Source organism: Typopeltis vanoorti, chromosome 19 (assembly GCF_054136105.1).
Source record: "Typopeltis vanoorti isolate ZY-2024b chromosome 19, IOZ_Tvanoo_1.0, whole genome shotgun sequence".
Classification (NCBI taxonomy): domain Eukaryota; kingdom Metazoa; phylum Arthropoda; class Arachnida; order Uropygi; family Thelyphonidae; genus Typopeltis; species Typopeltis vanoorti.
In genome coordinates this window covers 72,445,438-72,472,875 of record NC_143567.1, presented here as the reverse complement: position 1 = coordinate 72,472,875, position 27,438 = coordinate 72,445,438, and the positions used below count along the sequence as shown (strand labels likewise).

Below are 27,438 nucleotides of genomic sequence, written 5' to 3'. Positions count from 1 at the left end.
TTTAAAGATAAACAGGAATGACAACCACAAACACATTGAAATATGGAAGGAGTGTTCAACAGATGATTCAGTGCATGGTTAATGGTAGAGGAATTAAATTTAAACAGAGAATCAGTGAAAAAGATTTTAATGGATGATTTGGGAATAAAAAAAATTCTTCAAATTTTGAGTGAAGATGCAACAATAGCTATCTCTGAGTTTCTGGCTAAAATCAATCAAAAATCAATTCAGTGACTTTTGTCTGTTCCAAAACTTTAGAATACTTTGAAAGTATGCAAATTTCCTGACATTTCTGATATCCACCATCATGTGGTAACAGTAATAAAAAGCAATCCAGAAATGTTTTGAACAGTGGCAGCATCATCTAAGTGCATTGCTGCACAAGGGTATTTACTACTTTGAAGGTAATAATAACCACTAGTCTACAGGTAAGCAAATGTAGTATATAAAAGAAAAATATTAGATATTTATATATTTAATATATGAAATATATTTATTAAATATATAAATATTTATCAAATAATCATAAATAGAGTCTTGATAATGTTGGAGTCTTGACAAGTAACAGACTGATTTGGAGGAAAATTGTAGATAGAAAATTAATAATGATGTAATTTTTTCATGTAGTACTATCATATCCTGTATACATATTGAGGGTACATAGCAGGAATTTGATGATGATGATGATGATTATTTGAAGGCACTTCTGAATTTATTTTTTTTTTTTTTAAATTAGTAGCAGTTAGAAATCAAGCTGTAGTGACTTATAAGAAAAAAATCTACCATCTGGATTTTACTATTATTATTTTTTTTTTATGACAGTCTATGCTAACAAGGATTATAAATCTGCAGTACATCATTTGATAGGCATTTAAGGAAAGAGATCTAGTTTTCAATAAATTTCTGAAAGAAGAGAATGGGAATTGAAAACCAGAACATTATGATGTATGATCGAATTGTAAGCATTTGAATAACACTAAAGAAGGGGGGTGCTTAAGGGTCAAAGCTGTATAACTGAGAGGAGACCTCCACATAGCCTTTAAAGGAATGCGGAGAACTGACCAGGGCTTCTGACCTAATGTCCAATCCTCACCTTCTCGTGGTGCACCCTGTTGGGTATCTACTTTGATACTGAACGAACGAGGATGGGCTGGCAATTTGGGATTTAGCCGACCAAATTGTATTCTTATTGGTTAAACCAAAATAAAAAATGATGGTACAACATGACAAAATTTCATGCCGGCTGGGGCGTTGCCCGGTTAAACAAGGCCCCCGTTGTTTTCGCCAGGGAACCAGGGCGAACAGCGAAAAGTCAGCTACTGGAACAAATCTGAAAACAAACCCCAACTCAACATCACCAGAGTTAAAGATCGGTACTATCAACGTAAGAAGCCTGAATGGCAAAGAAATGGAGCTAGCTGAGGAATTAGATAAGTACCAGATCGACATAATAGGGGTGACTGAAACAAAAAAGACCAAAACTGGTGAGATCTTTCTGAGCAATAAATACAAAATGTTATATTCAGGCAATGACAATCAAGGAAAAGAAGGAGTAGCCATAGTATTCAACACAAAATACGAGGCTAATCTTCTTGAATGGCAGTCAGTCTCAAGCAGAGTAATGTGGGCAAATATGAGAATGGGGAACTGGACAATGAGACTTATTTGTGCCTATGGTCCCACAGAAGGTTCTACTAAGGTAGAAGTGGAGGACTTTTTTGAGGCTTTAGAAAAAGCAACTGACACAATGAAAAAGGAAAAGTTGGTCCTTGTTGGGGATCTAAATAGTAGAGTAGGAAATGATTGTGAGACATACAAAAATATTTTGGGAAAATTTGGAGAAAAGAGCAAAGCTAATAATAATGGCAAATATCTGTTGGATTTCTGCTCAGGACATGGACTGGTTATTACTAACACCATGTTCCAACATAAAAATGTGCACAAATTCACATGGAGAGAAGAGGCTAGGAATAAGAAAAGTCTCATTGACTATGTTATTGTTGATAGTGATGTTTTCTCCCTGGTGCAGGACACCAGAGTGTACAGAGGATTTGAAATTGGAAGTGATCACTATTTAGTCTTGAGCAGGATAAAATTGAATTTCATATTGAAAAGAATAACATGTAAGAAAGTTTTAAAGCGAATAAAAGTTGAGCAGCTCTCAGATGTGAACTGTAGACTAAAATACAGAAAGATTATTGAAAAGAAAATGAAAGAGTTTGAGAACAGGAATCAAACCTTGGAGATTCAGTGGCAAACTCTGAAGGAAACATTGATTGATTCTGCCAGAGAGGCATGTGGTGAGGTTGTGTGCAAGGATAAAAAAATCAGAACTCCCTGGTGGACACAGGAAGTTAAAGAGGCAGTGAAGGAAAAGAAGAAAGCATATCAAAAGTTCCTGGCAAATAAGTCAGCTTTTACTCTTACAGAATACAGAGACAAATGTAAGAAAGCTAAACAGTGTGTAAAACTAGCTAAACAAAAGTCATGGGAGGACTTTGGCAAGAATATAGAAAATAAATATCAAGAAGGTGGCAAAATATTCTGGAGGTTGTTGAAGAAGCTTAGGAATGGAGGAAAGAGTGCTGTAAAAGGAATTAGAGATGATAAAGGTGAAATGAAAACAGGAGAAAAAGATATCCTTGAAGTATGGAGTAATTTCTTTGAAAAACTGCTAAATGAAACAAGCAGTGATGACAGCACAGTGGTAAAAAACACTGACCAGGCATGCAGTCAGGAATACATATCCATACTTGAAGTAGAAAAAGCCATCAAAGTCTTGAAATGTGGAAAGGCAGCAGGAGTAGATGATATTCGACCAGAAATGCTGAAGTATGGTGGTATAAAAGTCTTACAGTGGCTGCACTGCATAGTTCAGAAAGCCTGGACAGAGGGACGAATTCCCGATGATTGGAGTAGAGCTCTCATAGTACCCATATATAAAAAGGGAAATAAAACTGAATGTGAGAATTACAGAGGTATTTCCCTACTGAGTGTTCCTGGCAAGATCTATGCAAGTATACTTGAGAAACGGTTGAGAAGAATTGTGGAAGAAAAGCTTGGTGAAGAACAAGCTGGATTCAGGCCAAATAGAGGCTGTCAGGATCAGATCTTCACTTTACGACAAATAGTCGAGAAAGCATGGGAATATAACAAGGATCTGTATTTAAGTTTTGTTGATTTGGAAAAGGCATATGACAAGGTGCCAAGAGAGAAGCTATTCAATACGCTGCAGTTATATGGTGTCAATGGGGCATTATATCAAGCAATACTTAGTCTTTATTTGAGTTGTGAGTCAGCAGTTAGAATTGAAGGAAGTACAGGAAGATGGTTTAATGTTAAATCTGGTGTGAGACAAGGATGTACATTATCCCCTCTGTTATTCATTATCTATATGGATCACATTATGAAGGAATGTGGTATTAAACCTGATATCAAAATTGGAGATGTTAATGTCAGCTCTTTGCTTTATGCGGATGATGTTATACTTCTAAATAAATCCGCTACAAGTCTGCAAGATTCTCTGACTAAATTGAATAGCTGTTGCAATAGATATGATATGAAGGTCAACAATAAAAAGACAAAGACAATGAAAATAGGCAGAATCATTGAAAATGTCAACTGTGTTGTGAATGGAGAACCTGTGGAACAAGTAAAACATTTCAGCTACTTAGGCACAATTTTTACTGAAGATGGTAAACTAAATATAGAAATAGGCAACAGAATCAGCAAAGCTGGTATCGTGGGAAGTCAATTGAATAAATTCATATGGAATAAGAAAGAAATTAGTCGGAACACTAAATTAGCTGTATACAAGACTGTGTTCAAACCAATTTTAACTTATGGATCTGAGAGCTGGGTCAGAAATAAAACATTTGACCAAAGACTAGAGACCGCAGATATGAGAGTCCTGAGAGAGATTAGAGGCGTGAACAGATGGCATCAATGGCAATATCATATTAAAAACGAGGATATTAGGAAAGAACTTGACATTGTCAGCATCCAGGAATGCGTTAGCAGAGCTAATCTCAGATGGTATGGTCACTTAAATAGAATGGGAGAGGAAAGATTAGCAAAACAAGTGTTCTCTGCCAGGTTGGCAGGAAAACGACCTAGAGGAAGACCAAGATATAGGTGGATTGATACGGTACAAAGTGCCTTAGACGATAGAAATATAAGATCTGATAATGTTGGAGTCTTGACAAGTATCAGACTGATTTGGAGGAAAATTGTAGATAGGAAGTTAGTAATGATGTAATTTTTTCATGTAGTACTGTCATATCCTGTACACCCCTTGAGGGTACATGGCAGGAATTTGATGATGATGATGATGATGATGATAAAGAAGCATCTCATTAACTCTGAATGATGAAATAAAAAGTAACAAAAATATACTCACACATCTTTAAATGGAAGCAGTAGATTCTCCTTCAAAGGTGTTGATGAACTTTCTCTTGACAGCAGAAATTAAATTTGGATAATGATTTCAGAATGACCAGCAGTATACTATCTGACTCTGTATTGGAACTGCTACCACTTAATTTGTATTGATGATATAGGATATTTTTTTTTTTTTTTTTTTTGGAGGGGAGATGTTATGGGATAGCCAACTATTTGTTCATGAGAAAGTGGGGAGGGCAAATAAAGGTGATGTACATTTCAACACTGCAAATAAAAAAACAGCTCAAAGAATCACTTGGATGTTGTTAAAGAACATACCGTTATTATACCTCTTTATAAGGCTTTGATATGGCCACATCTTACTATTGTGTACAGGTTTGGATGCCTGGGTTTCTTGGGAATCAAGAAGTGGTAGAGAGCAGATTTCTTCTGCATCAATCTTTTTATAAGACTAAAAGTGTAATAGGTGTAATTTTTATAAGCGTAAAAGTGTGGTTAAGATTAGTTTTGATTGGGGAGTGATGAATGAGTGGAATAGATTACCAGATGAAGTGCTTTGTCAGTGAATGATTTTAAGGAGAGGTAAGATATGCAGTGTGAATAATGGTTAGTGTAGGCATCCTATGATGAGTCTTCGGGCTCTATAGAAATGCCTATATAATAATAATAAAGACACTGCTACCACTAGATTAATTCACAAAATATTTACAGTACTTTTCTTATTAATATCCTTTTAGTATACCTTTTGCAGTGCTCTTCTAATTTTATTTCATTAAATTAAAGATGCCAAGAAATTATATTCTTGGTTTAATCCTTTATCCAAGTTTAAGCAAACATGGTTTGCACCTGAAGTAACTTTAGGACAGGGCAACTTGTATATACAAGCTGATAACTTCACATCGCTTGCCTTAGTATCCCATAATGCAAAGTACTTATCCTTACAGACATGTATAATGATGTGCATTATGGGAAGGGTCACTACCCAGACTGGTTTCAACCTTCATTGAGGTGTCATCAGTGGGAGTCAGACCCAGAAGTGATACCAAGGTTAAAGTAATGCAGAAGTCATATTTCCATATATGAGTAGCCAAAAGATGTCACACCTTATTATTAAAATACTCTGGATTAGAGACAGATATTGGAAGTTTTTTCACTTGGTTATACCATAAAGGTCAAAACCAATCTGGGCAGTGACCCTTCCCATAACAAAGCATTATACATGTCTGTAAGGATATGTGCTTTGCATTATGGGGATACCAAGGCAAGCGATGTGAAGTTATCAGCTTGTATATACAAATTGCCCTGTCCTGAAGTTATTTCAGGTGCAAACTATGTTTGCTTACACTTGGATTAAGGATTAAACCAAGAATATAATTTCTTGGCATCTTTAATTTATAGCATAATCAAGAGGGAAAACTTCCAACATCTAATTTTATTTCACTGGCTCATCTAACCCAATCACTATTAATAGCAAAAGTCAGGCAATGCAGCCACTACTGTTCTGTCAACCATGAAATCACTGGCTCAAATCCAGCTTTTGTATTGACATCAGCAAATATCAAAAGAAATATGCTGCATAATTCACTGAGATTAGATAATTTATTGCAATTTTCCAGTATGATATTGGATAATAGGAACATAACCTGTACTGTATGTATGATAGATGTTATGATTATTATAAACGATATCATATATACAGAACCAGAATTCCTAGAAACAGTACCACTGAAATTAACATTCATTATCCTAAAAACAGGTTGAAAATTGATGTGGAATTTATGCCATAATATTTACATACCATGTTTATCCTCTTCAGCATAATGGTCATCATTTTCAGTTGTTTTCTCTTTTCCTTCTCCATCATTTTCACCATTTCTTTCTTCTGGTTCTAGTTCATCTGTCTCTTCACTATCCATAGCCTCTTCATCAGGTCCTTTTCCTTCTCTTTCTTCTTCTCCATCATTATCTTCTTGGTTTTCTTCTGTAAAGCAATTATTATAAAATGCTTAGTAATCTTACATCAATGAAAACATTAATCTGTTTAAATATATTTTGCTGCTTACTTATTCAATGCATTTACACCAAAAAAAAAAAAAAAGCTACTTTTCTTGTAATCTAAACTAAGTTACCAAATAACCTTTCAGATAGAACCTCCCCACTGTCTATCTGGAAACTCAGTTTCCAGGCAGTGGGAATAAAGCATTTGTTTCTCTTTGTGTATAAGTGAAGAAATATGAAAACAATGCCAAAACAGAACAGCTATTCCCAAATACTATCTCTTCATTCTAATGTATACTGCCATAATTAAAATCACCAATTAAGTACTTTACTTACTAAATATTAAAAAGGTACAAAAAATGAGTCACTGTGTCTTTCCTTTCTTTTTAAAGATTTTCCCCCCTTTCTCTTCATGTATTTATTATGGATTGTGTTATAAATAATGTCTCCTTAAAAGAAAATTTTCTCATTTTTCTATATACTCTAAATATATTCATGTCATGGATGAGATGATTTTGAGAGATGCATGCACTACTTATTCATCCTCACAATACTAACTATGACTGATAGATTAAAGGTTTATGCACTGTTTGGGTTGTAGTAGTATTTATGGCTAGATTGAGTACTTTACAAGGAACAGCATGGGTTTACTAAAGGTCTTAGCAATTTGCTCATATTTTATAATAATGTCACAGCTGCGTTGGATAATGCTATGATACTGTTGGACCTTCCTAAGGCATTTGATAGGATGTTGGATAAAGTAGAGAGAGAGAGAGAGAGAAAATATGGGATTGGAATATAAATGATTGGCTTGGGTAAGTATGTAGCTGGTGGACAGGTATCAGAAAATGGTATATAGGTGGATGTGAATCTGCCAGATTTAATGGTCCTTGAACCATTGTTGTTTAATCTATGCATTAATGATGTTGAAAAGGGACTGACTGGAGATCTTCAGTTGTTTGCTGATGATGCTTGAAAGTAGATTTGTAGTGAGCAGTGGCAGCGTTTCCGTTGGATGTTGTGCATGCCACCATTGATATGTGGCCTCACAGACATTGAGTATGCATGAATGCAAAAGGAGGGGAAGGACATTATGAACATTGAGTGCCGCTACATGCATGTTATACATGTGGTTTGTATGTGCTGAAAGCTGTAAATGTTTACTGATAGATTAATGGTTTATGTGCTATTCAAGTTGTAACAGTATTTATGGCTAGACTTGGTATATGGAGCTGGATTAGAAACAAAACAACAGATATGAACAGTTTAAGACAAGTTTTCCAAAGCAGGTTCCAACTGAAATTCTAGGGATCCGTGAATCTTCTTTACAAACATTTGCTTTTTTTATTGTATTTTTTTTTTAAATTAATGAATTGAGTGCAATATTTGTTTGTTTTATTTTGAGTCAGCAGATACCTTAACATGGGTAGTTGTCATTTGCCTCCATCATGCATGATATGTAAAATTTTATTGCAAGAGATTGGCCAGAGATTTTAGGGGCAGAGTTTAAGGTTTCTGATTTTCCCATTCACTTTACTGTACTTTGTATTCATTCTACTGTGTTGCTGTTGACAGAAATCTTGAGTATCATTTGAGAGCCACATTTAAAGAAAGCGAACTTTCAACATTTTGGATTGACTTATTATGAGAAATACTCAAAAAATTGCTGTTAAAGTTTTTGATATGTTTTCCAACAACATATCTCTGTGAAAAGACGTTCTCACTATATGCAGCTATTAAAACTAAATATAGAAATAGATGCTACAAATTATGTCCATCATATCAGACTTTGAAAACTCTGCAGTTCAAAACAACAACTGCACTGTGGTCATTAAAATGAACTTAATTTTTTTAAATTTATCAAGCCCTAAATTGTAAAATGGTGAGTGTTTATTGATTTCTCCCTTTTTTCATGTTTATTTTAAAGATTGAGTTGCGAGGGCTCCATAAAAAAATTTTGCTTGCTTTAAGGCTCCACTTTAGCAAGAAGTTTGGGAACCCTGGTCTAAGGTAAATCAAGGGAATAAACAGACCTTGTGAGAATAAATGGGTAACCTAAGGTGATATGGCAACTTGAATAATAAAAGATGCAAGATTAACTCAACAAGTGTATGAACAAAAAATATCAGGAAAAGAGACACCCTGAGGTAGCCCAAAATCCAGATGAACTGATGCAGTTAGTATAAGTCATACGTTATATAAGCTGACAATAATGGGCATCCAACTCATAAAAAGTTGTAAACTTATAGTATATAGAATATTAGTATGGTGGGCAGGCTAAGGAAGAGGTTGGAAATGCTATTCACTTGGCTAAAATGATAATTTTGGAAGAAAATTTTTCATAAGAAGCTTATAATGAAATCTTAATTGCACTGGACTGTTATAGCATCTCTGCCCCCCTCACCCCCAATGAGTGTACATGCCAATAAATGATGATGAATGTATGAAGTACATTTATCATTCTTTTATAAAGAGACAAGACATACACTTTAATATCACAGATTATAAATAACCTTGACTGAAAGTGTCAGAGAATGACTGTCTTTTTTCAAGATGAAATTAAAGTATCCATAATATTTACTTCATTTAAAAAATAAGTGAATGTTACATTTTTTAGTCTTAATCAGTGGCAGCTCGTAAGAATTTGGAGTGGTGGGGCTGCAATGCTACCAGCCCAAACTGCACATAAATCACACGTTACCCCTACTAGGTAGCGGTTTGGTGCAGTCTGCATTGAATGCAGCTCCAGTGTTGAGTATACTAGCCAGCACTGATATTAGCCCTAACCTGCACAGCATGTTGACTATTGCAAAATACAACTATTGCTACAAAATGAATTATATAAAATATTATCAAGCAATATTGTACTAAAAACAAGAAAATAATGGTTTTTAGATAAATATATAAAAATTTAAGAACAGCAATAATAAAACAGGAACTTTCATTTTATACTGGAGGTGCTGCAGCCCTAATGGACAATCCACCAATGGTCTTAATACCTCTTATCAGTTGAAATCAATTAACTTTTGTGTATCCAAGGGATGATAAGATTTCACTACACAAGAAAATTAACTAATAACATTCTTTCTATACTGAAAATTTGAGAATAATATGAAATTAGAAAATTCTGTACGCAATAATGTATGTAATTGTCAATATTTTTCTTCAAACTAAATGTATAACAAAATGCCACAGAAAACCATATACTTCAATAGCATAAAGAAAGACCATTATACATTTGATTCTAGTCACTTACTGGAGGAACTTTTTTTTTTTTTCCCTGGGTGCTTTTTTTCTAGCTAGTTTTGGAGTTATCGACACTACTGTTGTCATCATTTCAGACAACAGTAGTGTTGAGAGTAACAGAATTTAGGATGATGAAATGAGACAGTCTGCATCTCTCATCTGAAATCCTCTAAAATCATCAGTAGCTATGGAATCTGCTGTGGTGATGACTAAGGGTGAAGCCAAGCTGCCTATAATTTCCAAAAGTTAGTCAGGGTTTAAAGAGCTCAGCCTACTCCTTTGGGGAATAAAAGGCATTAGACAATGCCTATATAATAACTGGATGTCAGTATAATTGTAATGCCAGCTTATAGAATATTGCAGACTAATGCGACTCTTTGGAATGTTGTTATATTATTTGTATGATGCAGCCAAAAAACTGATATTAACAGCAATGCCTGCAGTTTCCCCAATGCAGATGTGACTATTATTACTAATACGATACTGATAATTTATTAGGAAACAGCTTTCTTGCAAGGATGATTATAATTGGCTGGCAGTTAAACCTGCGAAATTTCTACAATAATAATAGTAAACAAAGTGAACATTACCTTTCATTTTATCAATACTATATTCATTTTCCATTTCCTCTAATTTCTGTTCCTCCTGTGTATCAGTTTCTTCCTCCTTTTCATCTAACTTAAGTTTATCTGGTAGATCCAATGGCTCTGTTTCCTGAAAGTCATTAAAAAGAATGAACTGAGCAGAATAAAAATACAGTTAACTCTCGCTATAGTTAATCCATTATACTGAATTCAATCACTATAACCAACTATTTCAAAAATCGTATCAAAGTCCCAATATCCCCAGTCTTACGCCCAAACACCAAAACTTACACTACAGCGAACTATTCCCTTAAGTCCTATCAGTTTACTGTTATGAGACTTGATTATCAATTTAGTTTTTTTTCCTTCTGATATCTTAGATCTCTTTTCCTTTGCCATCAATTCTGGTTATTTTTCGTGGAAGAACAAAATTTATAAACAGATAGAGGGAACTGCTATGGGTCCGCCCCCCCCCCCCAACCCTTTTGTCATGGAAAATTTTGAAAAATGAGCCATATACTCAGCCCCTCTCAAACTGTCTATCTGGCCAAAATATGTAGTTGATGTGTTCTCTATTTGGCTTCATGGCACAGACACATTAGACTCCTTCCTCAGTCACCTAAATATCTTATATCCAAGATTTACAATGGAAAAGGAAAATAACAATAGTTTACCCTTCTTGCACACCTTTCCTTCACTGTATATAGAAAAACCCACTCGCACAGGCAGATACATTCACAAACTCTCCCATCACCACCCCTCTCAACAATATGGCATTAATAAAACTAACCAATAGAGCCTGCAATCTTTGTTCCAGTGGAACCTCCCTTTCAACTGAACTCAACATACACAAAACCTTCCTTTCCAATGGCTACAGTGATTACAGAATTAAAAAAATACAAAGTCTCCCCCCCCCCCCCCCCCACAGCCATCTCTTTCGAAGGATATCAGAAATGCCACCACCATCCTGTGCAGAGGTTGTACTTTTTTAAGGACCTGGCTATTTTTCTGATGTCCATGGATGTAGGGGATGGTGGTGGCATTTCTGAAATCCTTCTGAAGAGAAGGCTATGGAATGGAAGAGGAACTGATTATCAGTTTAACCACAGATCAGCTCCCTCCTCTCAGTGCCGGGAGTATATAAAGTAGCCTGTTCCTACAAGCTGGCTTACTTCAGACAGACAGGTAGATCAGCAATGATCCATTTAGAAGAACACAGGTCATACATCTGCAGTCACAACTATGGTCAATCTGGCCTTGCAGACCATGTTTTGGATACAACCCACAGGACCTCCTGGAGAAAAACCACCATGCTCCATTATAGTAAATTCAAAAAAGAAAGACTGTTTTCAGAATCTGCAGCAGTACTCAGAAATCAACTGAATTTAAATAAATACAGTTGCATAAAACTTCCCAAAATTTGGGAAACATTAATTATCAGCAGTCCCACTTTATATCCTAGGCCACCTACAAATGCTCATAGAGGGCACATCACCTAGATAGCACTTTAGAGTCACCCATTCAATATGGCTACTAATTATAGGTTGATCTACCAACCTCTTGTGTATGGGCTCGACATAAAAAAAAATGTTGAAGCTTAACGGACAAAACACATATCTAGAGATAATAATAACTAACCAAATTTATTTATCTAATCACTATGTCAGTATTTTGTCTTTGTCATCAAGACATCTTTGTGTGCACAAAGAAATACAACTGCTGGCCTGGTTGTCTGAGTGGTTAGTGTATATGCTCTCCAGCCAAAAGGCTGTAAGTTCGAATCCCGCCATGGGCAAGGATGTTTGTGATTGTGATGCGGTGTGCTGTAGCTGGTGGATTGAGTGTTGGAGATGGAGAGTTGTAGCGTAGGTGCCCTCCCTCGATGAGTCTTTGGACTCCTTGGAGGTATCACATAATAATAATAATAATAAAATAATAGCTAAGCACATACACACAAGCAAATTAACAGGAAGGCAAACACAGACAGAGTATGACAGGCCAAGATGATACAGTCTTAATTAGTGCTTTCTATGGGTGATGTAAACTTGCTGGAGGTCTTAAAATAACGGTCTCTTCAATATCTTTGGTAACACGAGGCAGCCAAATTTGTTCAGATTTGGTGAATGTTGTAATGCTGTGGCAGATTCTAGAGATAATCTCTCTGATTTATATCTGGTCCTGCATAAAAGGAAAGTTTTGTTCTGTTGGCTTGTGTGATTCATATCCATGGATCTGCTATTCCAAAGTGGCTGTAGTATGCTCCAGAACTGACATGATAATAATTATTAAATAACTAAATTTATTTATCTAATAAATTACTATGTCAGTATTTTAGACATAGATTTAGATAATGATATAGTTTTTATGTTCCTCCCTCTGGAGAATATATCCATCATCTCTCTAAGAACAGCTAATTTTATTCTGTGTGCAAAATGCCTAATATAATCTCTCCTCACACATGAGATTTGAACCAGTCTCTTTTCTAAGCAAATGACGCATGGTGAAACTGCTTGGCAACAAAAATTGAAGTAAAAAAAAAGCTATATGGTTTGTAATAGAGTGATTTCTCAATTATTTGCCCTTCAAATAACCAAACCTTTAGTTAATCAATTGTTGAATATGTGGTTAGTTTGTGAAATGACCATTGGAGGTGCACTAAGTAACTGTTCATTCAGTAATAGTAATCTCAAAAAATCAATTTCCCTATTTCTTACCATGACTAAATAATTGATGGATCACTGTATATTGTACAATACCAAGTGTGTTCTAAATTAATACTGTATTTCACTTAAAACTGATGAAATGTATAAAAGAAACAAAGTTCCCAGGCTGTATGCAAATTCAGTTATAAAATAAAGGGTATTCGTTGCCCTTCTATTTGATTTTCCATTGCAAGCTGAAGCATTTTAAGGCTCTTTTCTTCAGTAATTGTGATTTGTATATCATTTCAGAGTATGCGCATAGAAAATATGTTACTTTCCACCAACAGTTTGAAATATCCAGTCAACAAAACTATTAATAAGAATTGCTAATAAAAGGTACTGATCATTTCTAAAACGATTTTTATTTTTATTTTTGGAAAAACGATATGATGGATATTTATTATCCTTTCTTTCAAGCGAGGAAATTTAGAAATAATCACCTTCTCGGGTTGCTCATTAATGTTTGGATTTATACATTCACCATCATAATCTGTTTCATCTTTAAATTCTTTTTCTTCATCTTTTTTGTCTTCACTTTCTTCCTCTGTACTATCTTGTTCTTCTTTGACTTCTTTATCATCATTTTTAGCTGACAGTGCAGATTCAGTTTGGTTTACTCCTTTACTAAAATCATCATCCTTCAGATCATCAAGGTTATTTTCTTCATCACTACCCCAGAGCTGTAATAATAAAAATAAATAAAATAATCAAGTTAGAAAATTTCTTAATATACTGCAATAAAACAAGGAATTGTAAACAGTAATATTTTCAGTTTATATTAAAAGTAATTGTGATTATGTCCTCAAACTTAAAAAAAAAAAAAAAATATTATATATATATGTTACCGGCAAAGTGTTAAATTAGGCATTCTATAGAATGCTGAAAGAGGGACGTCAAAGTATGAAGCGCTTAGAATTTCACACATTTCCCAGACATTCTATAGAATGCCAAAAGGCAAATCGGCAAAGTATAAAATATTTTTTCTCTCTATTTCAGTAATACATGCTCGTAATATACTCGAAACATACGCACACACAGCTACTCATGACCTTCAACCTAAAAGAATATTCATGGTAGCAATTAGCATGTATATGTCAAAACAGATATGACCTCTCAAGTGTCAATGTCACAAGGTGAGTCACGTGACTATCTATGCTCGCCTCAAACAGAGTCAGAATTGCACAAATAATGGCCGAGCAAGCTACATTGTCTGGGCAGGAATCATGGCATGTTAACATGGAACGATGATTCTACGAAGAACTATCTAAAGTTCGAGCCAATGCTGCTAGCAACTGCGTTTTTTTAACCGATACTACCTACCAAAAGTTAGTGACGATGTGAAAACTACTAAGATGGCTTCTTCTTAAAAGCCATCTTAGCAGTTTTCACATCGTTCAGTAGCCAAAAGCCACGTGACTTTTGGCTGCTGAATTGCTATGATGTGATGGTCGTAGAAAACAAAAGTAAGTTGATTTATCCTGTTAATGAAGGCGTCAGTTAAATCCAGTTTTACGTCACAGATTCTGAGTTATTTAATGTACTTCATGAAGCTCATTTGGCCATTGGCCATGGAGGACGTGACAGAATGTTGAAAGAAATCTCACATAAGTACAAGAACATTACTCGTCATGACATTGAACTGTACATTCACCTTTGTGAGCCGTGTCAGAAAAAACAAAAAAGTGTTAAAAAGGTTGTTGTAGTGAAGCCTATGATTTTTTCCCGAGTTCAATTCCCGTTGTCAGGTCGATCTCATCAATTTTCAGTCACATCCTGACAGGGAATACAAGTTTATAATGGTATACCAAGATCATCTCACTAAGTTTGTGGTTCTCAAAGCTCTGACATCAAAGACAGCGGAAGAAGTGACAGATAATCTCGTGGACATATTTACATTGCTTGGAGCACCATCGATTCTACAATCCGACAATGGAAGAGAATTTGCTAATAATGTGGTGAGAAGCCTAAAGGAGTACTGGCCGACTTTGAAGATCGTCCATGGCAAGCTTCGCTACTCAAAAAGCCAAGGAAGTGTCGAAAGAACTAATCAGGACATTAAAAATATGCTGTGTACGTGGATGCAAGATGAAAAAACTGACCGATGGAGTGAGGGACTACGTTTCGTGCAACTTTTGAAGAACTGGGCATTTCATTCTGGGATTAAGAGAACACCATATGAAGCTCTCTTTGGCTGCAAAGCTAAAGTGGGTCTCACAGCGTCTTCCTTACCCCAAGATGTTTTACAAGACATACAGACTGAGGAGCAACTGGAAAAAATGACGGAAAACATCCAAACAATACAAGAAGAAACAGATCACCCTATCCAAGAGAAAGAGTCTATTGCACAAAACACAGACGAGACTGTAGTCCACGATGGTAGAAAGGAAAGTGGTGATGAATACATGCCTACTGAAGAGGCTTCCGGTGCCCATACTTGCAGAAACTGTCACTGAAACGTTCATGCCACCTGTGGACATGAGAGTAAAGATGATGGAAGAGAAAATAGAAGGTGATGATGTTAATATTTTGTGTACTCTTTGCTTCAATATTAAGAATGCTGTCGAAGGTAAAATTCGATCTAAATTGAATCTGGAAATACAGGCCGAAAAAATTAAAATGGATTCCGACAAAAAATTTCCTCCTGCAGCTTTGGGGGCCACTGTGTGAGTTCCTATTCCAAACGTCGACAAGGGACGGGGAGACTCGCGCAATCTGCTGGCGGCTGTTATGAGTGTGACAGATGATGGTTTTTACTGACTTGGAACTGCTGAAGAAATTTTAAACCAACTCTATGCCAGATCACAATTCACTTTATGTCACAAGGACTTACTGAGAGTTGGAGACGTGCCTTGTTCAAAATCTGTAATTTTGTAATTGTTACCTTTTTTCAATAAAATGCATCTTTTCAATAAAAGCCTTTTTCATACTTTGCCAAAACAGTATTTGTCATTCTATATAATGCCTAGGTATTCTATACAATGCCTAGGGAAAGTATGTAAAAAAATAAAAACAAAACAGACATTTCATACTTTGCCTAAAAACGGCACACATTCTATAGAATGCCTGCTTTTCACACTTTGCCAGTAACATATACAGGGTGTTCGGGATAAATTTGACAGTTTCGTAAGGAAAAAGAAAATCTTCTTTGTATCTATTAAATTTAATGAATTGACAAAAAAACATTACAGGCAGAGTTAATTACAATACTATCAACAAGATTTACTCAAAATAACCACCATTAGCATCGATCACAGCTTCAATTCTGCTTCGGAACCTCGAACAAGCTGATGCTACAGTCTCCCTGGGAAGGGCCGCAAAAACTGTTTTAATTTTATCCATTAACTGGGCTTTTGTATTACTGGAAGTGCGATTGGTGTCTTTTTCAACTGCGCCCCATACAAAATAATCCATGGGGTTAAGGTCTGGGGAGTTTGGAGGCCAAACATTTGGACTGGTGAAGTCGTAGAAATTTTCAGACAACCATTTTTGACTTTTCCCAGAGGTGTGGCAAGGGGCCGAATCCTGCTGCCATACATACGGCCTACCATTGGCTACCCTTGTTATCCAGGGCTTGACTACAGTTAGCAACTCCACGAACAAAGCCCGAATTCCAATGCCAGGGTTCTTCAACACCTGTTCCTGCAGATTTGCGAGGAATTCTGCTGTACGAACGCAATCAGATCGTCTGCTAGGGATCTTTCTTCTTGCTACATCCTCGTAGTCACCATTGCAAGTCTCTAGTTCATGCCTGATTGTTTTTACTGTATTCAGGGAGCATTGGGCAGCAGTCGTAATATCCTTATTTTGATGGCGGGCACGAATCATCATGATACAAGTTATTCTCTTCCATGATTCAGGTGGGTTCCAGCTATCCATCCTTTCTGACATCTTGTATATGAATGAAGAAGGGTCCAAACTTTTAAATGAAGAGAAGTGTGTGTTAATACATGTAACTTACGGAAAAATATAATTAATTATAAATATGTCAAATTTATCCCGAACACCCTGTATATATGCAGATGCTGGTCTGCTTTGATGAGTAGTTAATATGCCCACACACAACTATTAGATTGTAGGTTGATTCTTACTGTGGGCATGGATATTTGTAACTGTCTAAAGGTGGGAGATGAATTTCATCACCTGGTGTGAGACCACTATCCCATTTATTGGAGGCCTAAAGTGGCTTGACAAAAATTACATATATAGTCTGTAGAGCAAGATTTCTGGATTATGTAAAAAATAAATAAAAATACAAAATATAAATAAAATTAAAAAAATATGAGAAAAGACTCCTCAGTCTACCCATATTAACAATGTACCATAGGTTTGCATCCTTTTGTGGATGGGAGTTACATAAAAAAAATACAGATACTACACATAAAAATGGAAACACCATACATTAATTTTCTTTCTTTCTCTTGAAATTCTTTTATTATGATTATTAGGAGCAGATACTGTTGGTGCAGGCATTTTTGTTGAAAGTATTTCCACTGGGTTATACTATAAATTAAAGATGCCAAAACATGATATTCTTGGAAATTATATCCTTTATCCAGTGTAAGCAAACAAAGTTTGCACTTGAAGTATTTTCAGGCTTGGGCAATCGTATATAAAAACTAATGACTTCACATCACTTGCCTTAGCATCCCATAATGCAAAGCACATATCATTATGGACATGTATAATGCTATGCATTATGAGAAAGGTCACGCCAGACTGGTTTCGACCTTTATTGAGGTCTCATCAGTGGTAGCCAGAGGTGATATCAAGGTTGAAGTTATGCTAATCTTATAAGAGAAATATGACTTTTGCATTACTTCAACCTTCGTATCACCTCTGGCTTCCACTGATGAGACTTTAATAAAGGTCAAAATCGGTCTGGGTAGTGACATTTCCCATAATATATACACTGCTCAAAACAATTAGGGGATATTTTATACATGAATAAATATTTCTTACTTATGAATAGGGTGTAATTGATGAGATATTGTTTAAATTATCGATATTTATTACAAATTGTGTTACATTTGTAAATTATTTTCATCATCATCAAATTCCTGCCATGTACCCTCAAGGGGTGTACAGGATATGACAGTACTACATGAAAAAATTACATCATTACTAACTTCCTATCTACAATTTTCCTCCAAATCAGTCTGTTACTTGTCAAGACTAAAACATTATCAGATCTTATATTTCTATTGTCTAAGGCACTTTGTACCGTATCAATCCACCTATATCTTGGTCTTCCTCTGGGTCGTTTTCCTGCCAACCTGGCAGAGAACACTTGTTTTGCTAATTTTTCCTCTCCCATTCTATTTAAGTGACCATACCATCTGAGATTAGCTCTGCTAATGCATTCCTGGATGCTGACAATGTCAAGTTCTTTCCTAATATCCTCATTTTTAATATGATATTGCCATTGATGCCATCTGTTCACGCCTCTAATCTTTCTCAGGACTCTCATATCTGCGGTCTCTAGTCTTTGGTCAAGTGTTTTACTTCTGACCCAGCTCTCAGATCCATAAGTTAAAACTGGTTTGAACACTGTCTTGTATACAGCTAATTTAGTGTTCTGACTAATTTCTCTCTTATTCCATATGAATTTATTCAACTGACTTCCCACGATACCAGCTTTGCTGATTCTGTTGTCTATTTCTATATTTAGTTTACCATCTTCAGTAAAAATTGTGCCTAAGTAGCTGAAATGTTTTACTTGTTCCACAGGTTCTCCATTCACAACACAGTTGACATTTTCAATGATTCTGCCTATTTTCATTGTCTTTGTCTTTTTATTGCTGACCTTCATACCATATCTATTACAACAGCTATTCAATTTAGTCAGAGAATCTTGCAGACTTGTAGCGGATTTATTTAGAAGTATAACATCATCCGCATAAAGCAAAGAGCTGACATTAACATTTCCAATTTTGATATCAGGTTTAATACCACATTCCTTCATAATGTGATCCATATAGATAATGAATAACAGAAGGGATAATGTACATCCTTGTCTCACACCAGATTTAACATTAAACCATCTTCCTGTACTTCCTTCAATTCTAACTGCTGACTCACAACTCAAATAAAGACTAAGTATTGCTTGATATAATGCGCCATTGACACCATATAACTGCAGCGTATTGAATAGCTTCTCTCTTGGCACCTTGTCATATGCCTTTTCCAAATCGACAAAACTTAAATACAGATCTTTGTTATATTCCCATGCTTTCTCGACTATTTGTCGTAAAGTGAAGATCTGATCCTGACAGCCTCTATTTGGCCTGAATCCAGCTTGTTCCTCACCAAGCTTTTCTTCCACAATTCTTCTCAACCGTTTCTCAAGTATACTTGCATAGATCTTGCCAGGAACACTCAGTAGGGAAATACCTCTGTAATTCTCACATTCAGTTTTATTTCCCTTTTTATATATGGGTACTATGAGAGCTCTACTCCAATCATCGGGAATTCGTCCCTCTGTCCAGGCTTTCTGAACTATGCAGTGCAGCCACTGTAAGACTCTTATACCACCATACTTCAGCATTTCTGGTCGAATATCATCTACTCCTGCTGCCTTTCCACATTTCAAGACTTTGATGGCTTTTTCTACTTCAAGTATGGATATGTATTCCTGACTGCATGCCTGGTCAGTGTTTTTTATCACTGTGCTGTCATCACTGCTTGTTTCATTTAGCAGTTTTTCAAAGTAATTACTCCATACTTCAAGGATATCTTTTTCTCCTGTTTTCATTTCACCTTTATCATCTCTAATTCCTTTTACAGCACTCTTTCCTCCATTCCTAAGCTTCTTCAACAACTTCCAGAATATTTTGCCACCTTCTTGATATTTATTTTCTATATTCTTGCCAAAGTCCTCCCATGACTTTTGTTTAGCTAGTTTTACACACTGTTTAGCTTTGTTACATTTGTCTCTGTATTCTGTAAGAGTAAAAGCTGACTTATTTGCCAGGAACTTTTGATATGCTTTCTTCTTTTCCTTCACTGCCTCTTTAACTTCCTGTGTCCACCAGGGAGTTCTGATTTTTTTATCCTTGCACACAACCTCACCACATGCCTCTCTGGCAGAATCAATCAATGTTTCCTTCAGAGTTTGCCACTGAATCTCCAAGGTTTGATTCCTGTTCTCAAACTCTTTCATTTTTTTTTCAATAATATTTCTGTATTTTAGTCTACAGTTCACATCTGAGAGCTGCTCAACTTTTATTCGCTTTAAAACTTTCTTGCATGTTATTCTTTTCAATATGAAATTCAATTTTATCCTGCTCAAGACTAAATAGTGATCACTTCCAATTTCAAATCCTCTGTACACTCTGGTGTCCTGCACCAGGGAGAAAACATCACTATCAACAATAACATAGTCAACGAGACTTTTCTTATTCCTAGCCTCTTCTCTCCATGTGAATTTGTGCACATTTTTATGTTGGAACATGGTGTTAGTAATAACCAGTCCATGTCCTGAGCAGAAATCCAACAGATATTTGCCATTATTATTAGCTTTGCTCTTTTCTCCAAATTTTCCCAAAATATTTTTGTATGTCTCACAATCATTTCCTACTCTACTATTTAGATCCCCAACAAGCACCAACTTTTCCTTTTTCATTGTGTCAGCTGCTTTTTCTAAATCATCAAAAATTTCATCCACTTCTACCTTAGTAGAACCTGCTGTGAGACCATAGGCACAAATAAGTCTCATTGTCCAGTTCCCCATTCTCATATTTGCCCACATTACTCTACTTGAGACTGACTGCCATTCAAGAAGATTAACCTCGTATTTTGTGTTGAATACTATGGCTACTCCTTCTTTTCCTTGATTGTTATTGCCTGAATATAACATTTTGTATTTATTGCTCAGAAAGATCTCACCAGTTTTGGTCTTTTTTGTTTCAGTCACCCCTATTATGTCGATCTGGTACTTATCTAATTCCTCAGCTAGCTCCATTTCTTTGCCATTCAGGCTTCTTACGTTGATAGTACCGATCTTTAACTCTGGTGATGTTGAGTTGGGGTTTGTTTTCAGATTTGTTCCAGTAGCTGACTTTTCGCTGTTCGTCCTGGTTCCCTGGCGAAAACAACGGGGGCCTTGTTTAACCGGGCGACGCCCCAGCCGGCATGAAATTTTGTCATGTTGTACCATCATTTTTTATTTTGGTTTAACCAATAAGAATACAATTTGGTCGGCTAAATCCCAAATTGCCAGCCCATCCTCGTTCGTTCAGTATCAAAGTAGATACCCAACAGGGTGCACCACGAGAAGGTGAGGATTGGACATTAGGTCAGAAGCCCTGGTCGGTTCTCCGCATTCCTTTAAAGGCTATGTGGAGGTCTCCTCTCAGTTATACAGCTTTGACCCTTAAGCACCAAAAGTAAATTATTTTTGTAACTATAATTTACAAGAAAACCAAAATATCCTCTAATTGTTTTGAGCAGTATACATATCCATAAGGATATATGCTTTGCATTATGGGATACTAAGGCAAGTGATGTGAAGTTGAGCTTTTTATATATGAGTTGCCAGTTCTGAAAATGCTTCAGGCTCAAATTTTGTTTGCTTACACTTGGATAAAGGATGAAACCAAGAATATAAATTCTTGGCATCTTTAATTTGCAGGCATATTTACAGACACTATGCTATGTTCTATGGAAGACTTCAGCAAATCCAGCTTTGTAAAGCTGGACTTGCTGAATCTAATCAGAAAACCTGGAAAAATAATCCCTATCAGACAAGAATCTCGCAGAGGAAGGTAGACCACCATCTGGAAATTCGACTCTATTTATTGGTTCTTTCAACACTCGAACTCTGTCTTCTGACTCCCATATTGATTTCCTGCTTCAAGAACTGCAAAATGTAAAGTTTGATGTCCTCGCTATCTGTGAGACCTGAAGAAGCTCTGAATTAACAGCAAAATGGAACAATAGCAACCAAATTTTCCTGGAAGCCTCAGATAACACTACAAGAGCTGGAGGAGTTGGCTTCATCATAAATGAAAAGCTAACTAAAAATATTATTTCTTGTACAATCCATTCTGAACAACTAGGAACACTAATATTAAAAATTGGAGAATCCATAACAATAAAAATAATAGTAGCCTATGCACCCACCTCAACAGCTGACAAAGAAGAAATAGAAAATTTCTATGAACAACTATGAGAAACATTACTGAAAAAGAAAAACAACATACACAATAGTGTGTGGAGATTTCAACGCAAAGATTGGTACAGGATTTATTGAAGAAAAATACATTGGACCGTGGGGGAAGGGGGAAAGAAATGAACGAGGTGAACTCCTGGCAGAATTTGTAGAAGCAGAAAGGCTGTACATTATGAATAGTTTCTTTAAAAAGAGAACTGGAAAAAGATGGACTTGGCAATCTCCAAATGGAGAGACAAGAAATGAAATTGATTTCATCCTAACAGATTGCAAAAGAATAACAAAAAATGTCGAAGTCATTGGGAAAACTTACTGCGACATTCATTCAGACCACCATCCAATAAGAGCCACTCTCAAAATACATAAAAAAAATGAAGAATGTATACGAGCACAGTCCAACCATAAAAAACACTCAAAACAGATAAATCCAGAAGAATTTAGAAAAAAGTTGGAAGAAACCAACTGGAATTAAAAAATGACATCGACGAAGATTTAACAAACTTTAACAATAAATTAATGAACTGCAAAGAAAGAACCTCGTATGAACTTCCTCATAAGACCAGGGAACGCTTATCAGCAAGAACAATAGAACTATTGAAGAAAAGAAGAATACTGAAAGATACAGGAAAAGATCATCTAGAATATAGAATTATTTGTAAATAACTGAGGCAGAATATCAAAGACAACTATAACATATATAGAACAACAAAACTGGCAGAAGCAGCTAAGCTCCGCGGTAGCCTAAAAAAAAGTAGAAAAAGAAATAAATCTAAAGCAACTACTACCGTCAGCCTTCATAGACTGACGATTCACAGATGTGAAATGGAAAAAATAGTAAAATCGTTTTATGAGAACCTTTACTCATCTAAACAAGTAATCACAGCTCCAGTACCAGACAAAAATCGGAAAATCTGGAAACACCATCTGTCCTACCTGAAGAAATAAAAATGGCTACCCACCATATGAAAAATGACCGATCACCAGGAATTGATGGTATAAAATCTGATGAATTAAAAATGGGTGGACAAATATTCTTTAAAGCTCTAGCAGAAAGGTTTATCCAATATATACAATTAAGGAAAGTACCTACTGAATGGAAAACATCAAAGACTATAATTCTGCATAAAAAAAAAAGGTAATAAAGAAGACATCTGTAACTACGGACCTATCTGTCTATTAGCACACACACATAAAATATTCGCCAGAATCATCCTAAACCGAATACAAACCTCCATCAATGAAAATAGCTACAAAGAACAGGCTGGGTTCAAAAAAGGCTTTTCAACAATAGATCACATTCAAACTATTACTCAGCTAACAGAAAGATGCAGAGAATACCAGATCCCACTTTGTCTTCTTTTTATAGATTTTAAAAAGGCATTTGACACTGTTGAGCATAACGCAGCATTCCAAGCTTTAATAGAACAAGGCGTAGAAAAAGCATACATCCAACTCACAAAAGATATCTACAAAGAAAGCACAACAAATATCACCCTTTTCAATCACTGGATTAAAATTAACTTAAGTAGAGGAGTATGTCAGGGTGATGTCTTATCACCTAATCTCTTCACATCTACTCTGGACAGCATCATTTGAAAAATTGACATAAAAGATGGAATAAACATTGATGGTGAAATATTAAATATCCTATTATTCAGCAATGATGTGGTATTAATATCTCACTCACCCAAACTCTTAGAATCACTGCTGAATAACATAAGCCAAAACTGCCAAAAAATTGGATTGGAAATACACCCTGACAAAACAAGATGGATGAAAAACAAATACTGTAAAGATCATATAATCACTCTAGAATCTCACACCATCGAAAAAGTTGAAGAATACATCTACTTCGGCCAGTCCAAAAAAATGAATAATGATATATCAAATGAAATAGCAAGGAGAAAAAGAGCTGCTTGGATAGCCTTCAACAAAATAAAATCAACAAGTACCAACCAAAACATAGATATAGACATAAGAGCCCATCTTTTCAATAGTCACATCTTATCAGCATTAACTTATGGCAGTGAAATATGGAACACAACTTTAAAAGAAGAACAAAGCTTAATAACAACTCAACGTGCAATAGAAAGAAGAATATGCAATATAAACAAAATAGACCATGTAAGACGCACAGAAATCAGGAAGAAGTCTGGACTCACAGATATAATAAAAACAATCTACAACAGCAAAAGAAGATGGGCAGGATATCTCGCCAGAATGAGAGACAACAGATGGACAGTCAGAGTTACAAACTGGTATCCAAGAGATAACAAAAGGAAACCTGGAATACCAGCCTTAAGGTGGCAAGACCCAATGATTAAGAAAGTTGGAAGAAAATGGAGAAGAAAGGCCCCCAAGACAGGAATAGCTGGACTCTTTACGACCTGCAATCATGGAGAAATTCAGGCTGAAACCACAGGTCCATCAAGGTAATCAGACTTTCCAGTTCTGTAGCTGTGTGTCTCTGTGCCTGGGATAAAATGCCAATTATATGCAATCTGCTCCAGATTTAGGTACTCTGAGCAAAGTGATAATTATGGACCTCCTACAACTGCAGAATGTCTCGTATTTATTTATTTATTTTTTAGAGACTTGCTCAATGTTTGTTATAGTATACCGTGACTTTTTAAGCTGCTCAGCATTATATATATATATTGCAGCACTGAATTTCCAAAAATATTACTAAGAAGAATCTGGATTGCTTTAAATTATGTGGGTTGTTCACAAGCCAACACTGAACTACGTACACATGCTATAGCTTTTGCTGCATTTTGAAGTTTGAAATATGTTCACAAATTATGCTCATCCTGTACATCCATTGTTATTCTTTGATAATGACTCCTTCACCACAGACTGTCATCTTTGAAACATATGCTTGTCACATCAGCAGCTTTTAGATTTGTAGACATTAAAATAGTCAACATTAAATTCCTGTTATGTACGTTTAGAGGAGGCGGGGGTGTATGGGATATTACGATAATACTACATAAAAAAAATTAGTTCATTATTAACTTCCTATCAAAAATTTTCCTCCAAAGTAAACTGTTCTGTCAAGACTGCAATAATATTACATCTTATATTTCTGTCTTCTAAGGCACATCTTATTATCAATCTACTGAAGCTTTGACCTCCTTCTGGGTCTTTTTCCTATAATCCCAGCATAAAACACTTGTTTTGCTAATCCTTTCTCACCCATTCAGTTAAAGAGATCATACCATTAATTAGCTGTGCTAATGCATTCCTGAATGCAAACAACATGGGTGCTTAAGGGTCAAAGACAAAGCTGTATAAATGAGAGGAGACCTCCACATAGCCTTTAAAGGAATGCGGAAAACCGACCAGGGCTTCTGACCTAATGTCCAATCCTCACCTTCTCGTGGTGCACCCTGTTGGGTATCTACTTGGATACTGAACGAATGAGGATGGGCTGGCAATTTGGGATTTAGCCGACCAAATTGTATTCTTATTGGTTAAACCAAAATAAAAAAAAATGATGGTACAACATGACAAAATTTCATGCCGGCTGGGGCGTCGCCCGGTTAAACAAGGGCCCCAGTTGTTTTCGCCAGGGAACCAGTGCGAACAGCGAAAAGCCAGCTACTGGAACAAATCTAAAAACAAACCCCAATCCAACATCACCAGAGTTAAAGATTGGTACTATCAATGTAAGAAGCCTGAATGGCAAAGAAATGGAGCTAGCTGAGGAATTAGATAAGTGCCAGATCGACATAATAGGGGTGACTGAAACAAAAAAGACAAAAACTGGTGAGATCTTTCTGAGCAATAAATACAAAATGTTATATTCAGGCAATGACAATCAAGGAAAAGAAGGAGTAGCCATAGTATTCAACACAAAATATGAGGCTAATCTTCTTGAATGGCAGTCAGTCTCAAGTAGAGTAATGTGGGCAAATATGAGAATGGGGAACTGGACAATGAGACTTATTTGCGCCTATGGTCCCACAGAAGGTTCTACTAAGGTAGAAGTGGAAGAATTTTTTGATGATTTAGAAAAAGCAACTGACACAATAAAAATGAAAAGTTGATCCTTGTTGGGGATCTAAATAGCAGAGTAGGAAATAATTGTGAGACATACAAAAATATTTTGGGAAAATTTGGAGAAAAGAGCAGAGCTAATAATAATGGCAAATATCTGTTGGATTTCTGCTCAGGACATGGACTGGTTATTGCTAACACCATGTTCCAACATAAAAATGTGCACAAATTCACATGGAGAGAAGAGGCTAGGAATAAGAAAAGTCTCATTGACTATGTTATTGTTGATAGTGATGTTTTCTCCCTGGTGCAGGACACCAGAGTGTACAGAGGATTTGAAATTGGAAGTGATCACTATTTAGTCTTGAGCAGGATAAAATTGAATTTCATATTGAAAAGAATAACATGTAAGAAAGTTTTAAAGCGAATAAAAGTTGAGCAGCTCTCAGATGTGAACTGTAGACTAAAATACACAAAGATTATTGAAGAAAAAATGAAAGAGTTTGAGAACAGAAACCAAACCTTGGATATTCAGTCGCAAGCCTTCAAGAAAACACTGACTGATTCAGCCAGAGAGGCATGTGGTGAGGTTATCTGCAAGGATAGAAAAATTAGAACTTCCTGGTGGACACAGGAAGTTAAAGAGGCAGTGAAGGAAAAGAAGAAAGCATATCAAAAGTTCCTGTCAAATAAGTCAGTTTGTGCTCTTAGAGAATATAGAGACAAATGCAAGAATGCTAAACAAAAGTCATGGGAGGACTTTGGCAAGAATATAGAAAATAAATATCAAGAAGGTGGCAAAATATTCTGGAGGTTGTTGAAGAAGCTTAGGAATGGAGGAAAGAGTGCTGTAAAAGGAGTTAGAGATGATAAAGGTGACATGAAAACTGGAATAAAAGATATCCTTGAAGTATGGAGTAATTACTTTGAAAAACTGCTAAATGAAGCAAGCAGTGATGACAGCACAGTGGTAAAAAACACTGACCAGGCATGCAGGCAGGAATACACATCCATACTTGAAGTAGAAAAAGCCATCAAAGGCTTGAAATGTGGAAAGGCAGCAGGAGTAGATGATATTCGACCAGAAATGCTGAAGTATGGTGGTATAAGAGTCTTACAGTGGCTGCACTGCATAGTTCAGAAAGCCTGGACAGAGGGACGAATTCCCGATGATTGGAGTAGAGCTCTCATAGTACCCATATATAAAAAGGGAAATAAAACTGAATGTGAGAATTACAGAGGTATTTCCCTACTGAGTGTTCCTGGCAAAATCTATGCAAGTATACTTGAGAAACGGTTGAGAAGAATTGTGGAAGAGAAGCTTGGTGAAGAACAAGCT

General features: G+C 35.9%; 1 protein-coding gene across 1 annotated transcript in view; it reads right to left on the bottom strand.

Annotated features, from left to right (window-relative positions):
- Positions 1-27,438, bottom strand: part of LOC150096239 (midasin) — a 1,081,806-nt gene that overhangs the window by 27,112 nt on the left and 1,027,256 nt on the right. Inside the window, exons 85-87 of the mRNA XM_090409469.1 lie at positions 13,372-13,611; positions 10,236-10,359; positions 6,200-6,382 (exon numbers count right to left, since the gene is read on the bottom strand). Coding sequence (XP_090265595.1) covers positions 6,200-6,382; positions 10,236-10,359; positions 13,372-13,611 — 547 coding nt within the window. The remainder of the gene's footprint in view (positions 1-6,199; positions 6,383-10,235; positions 10,360-13,371; positions 13,612-27,438) is intronic.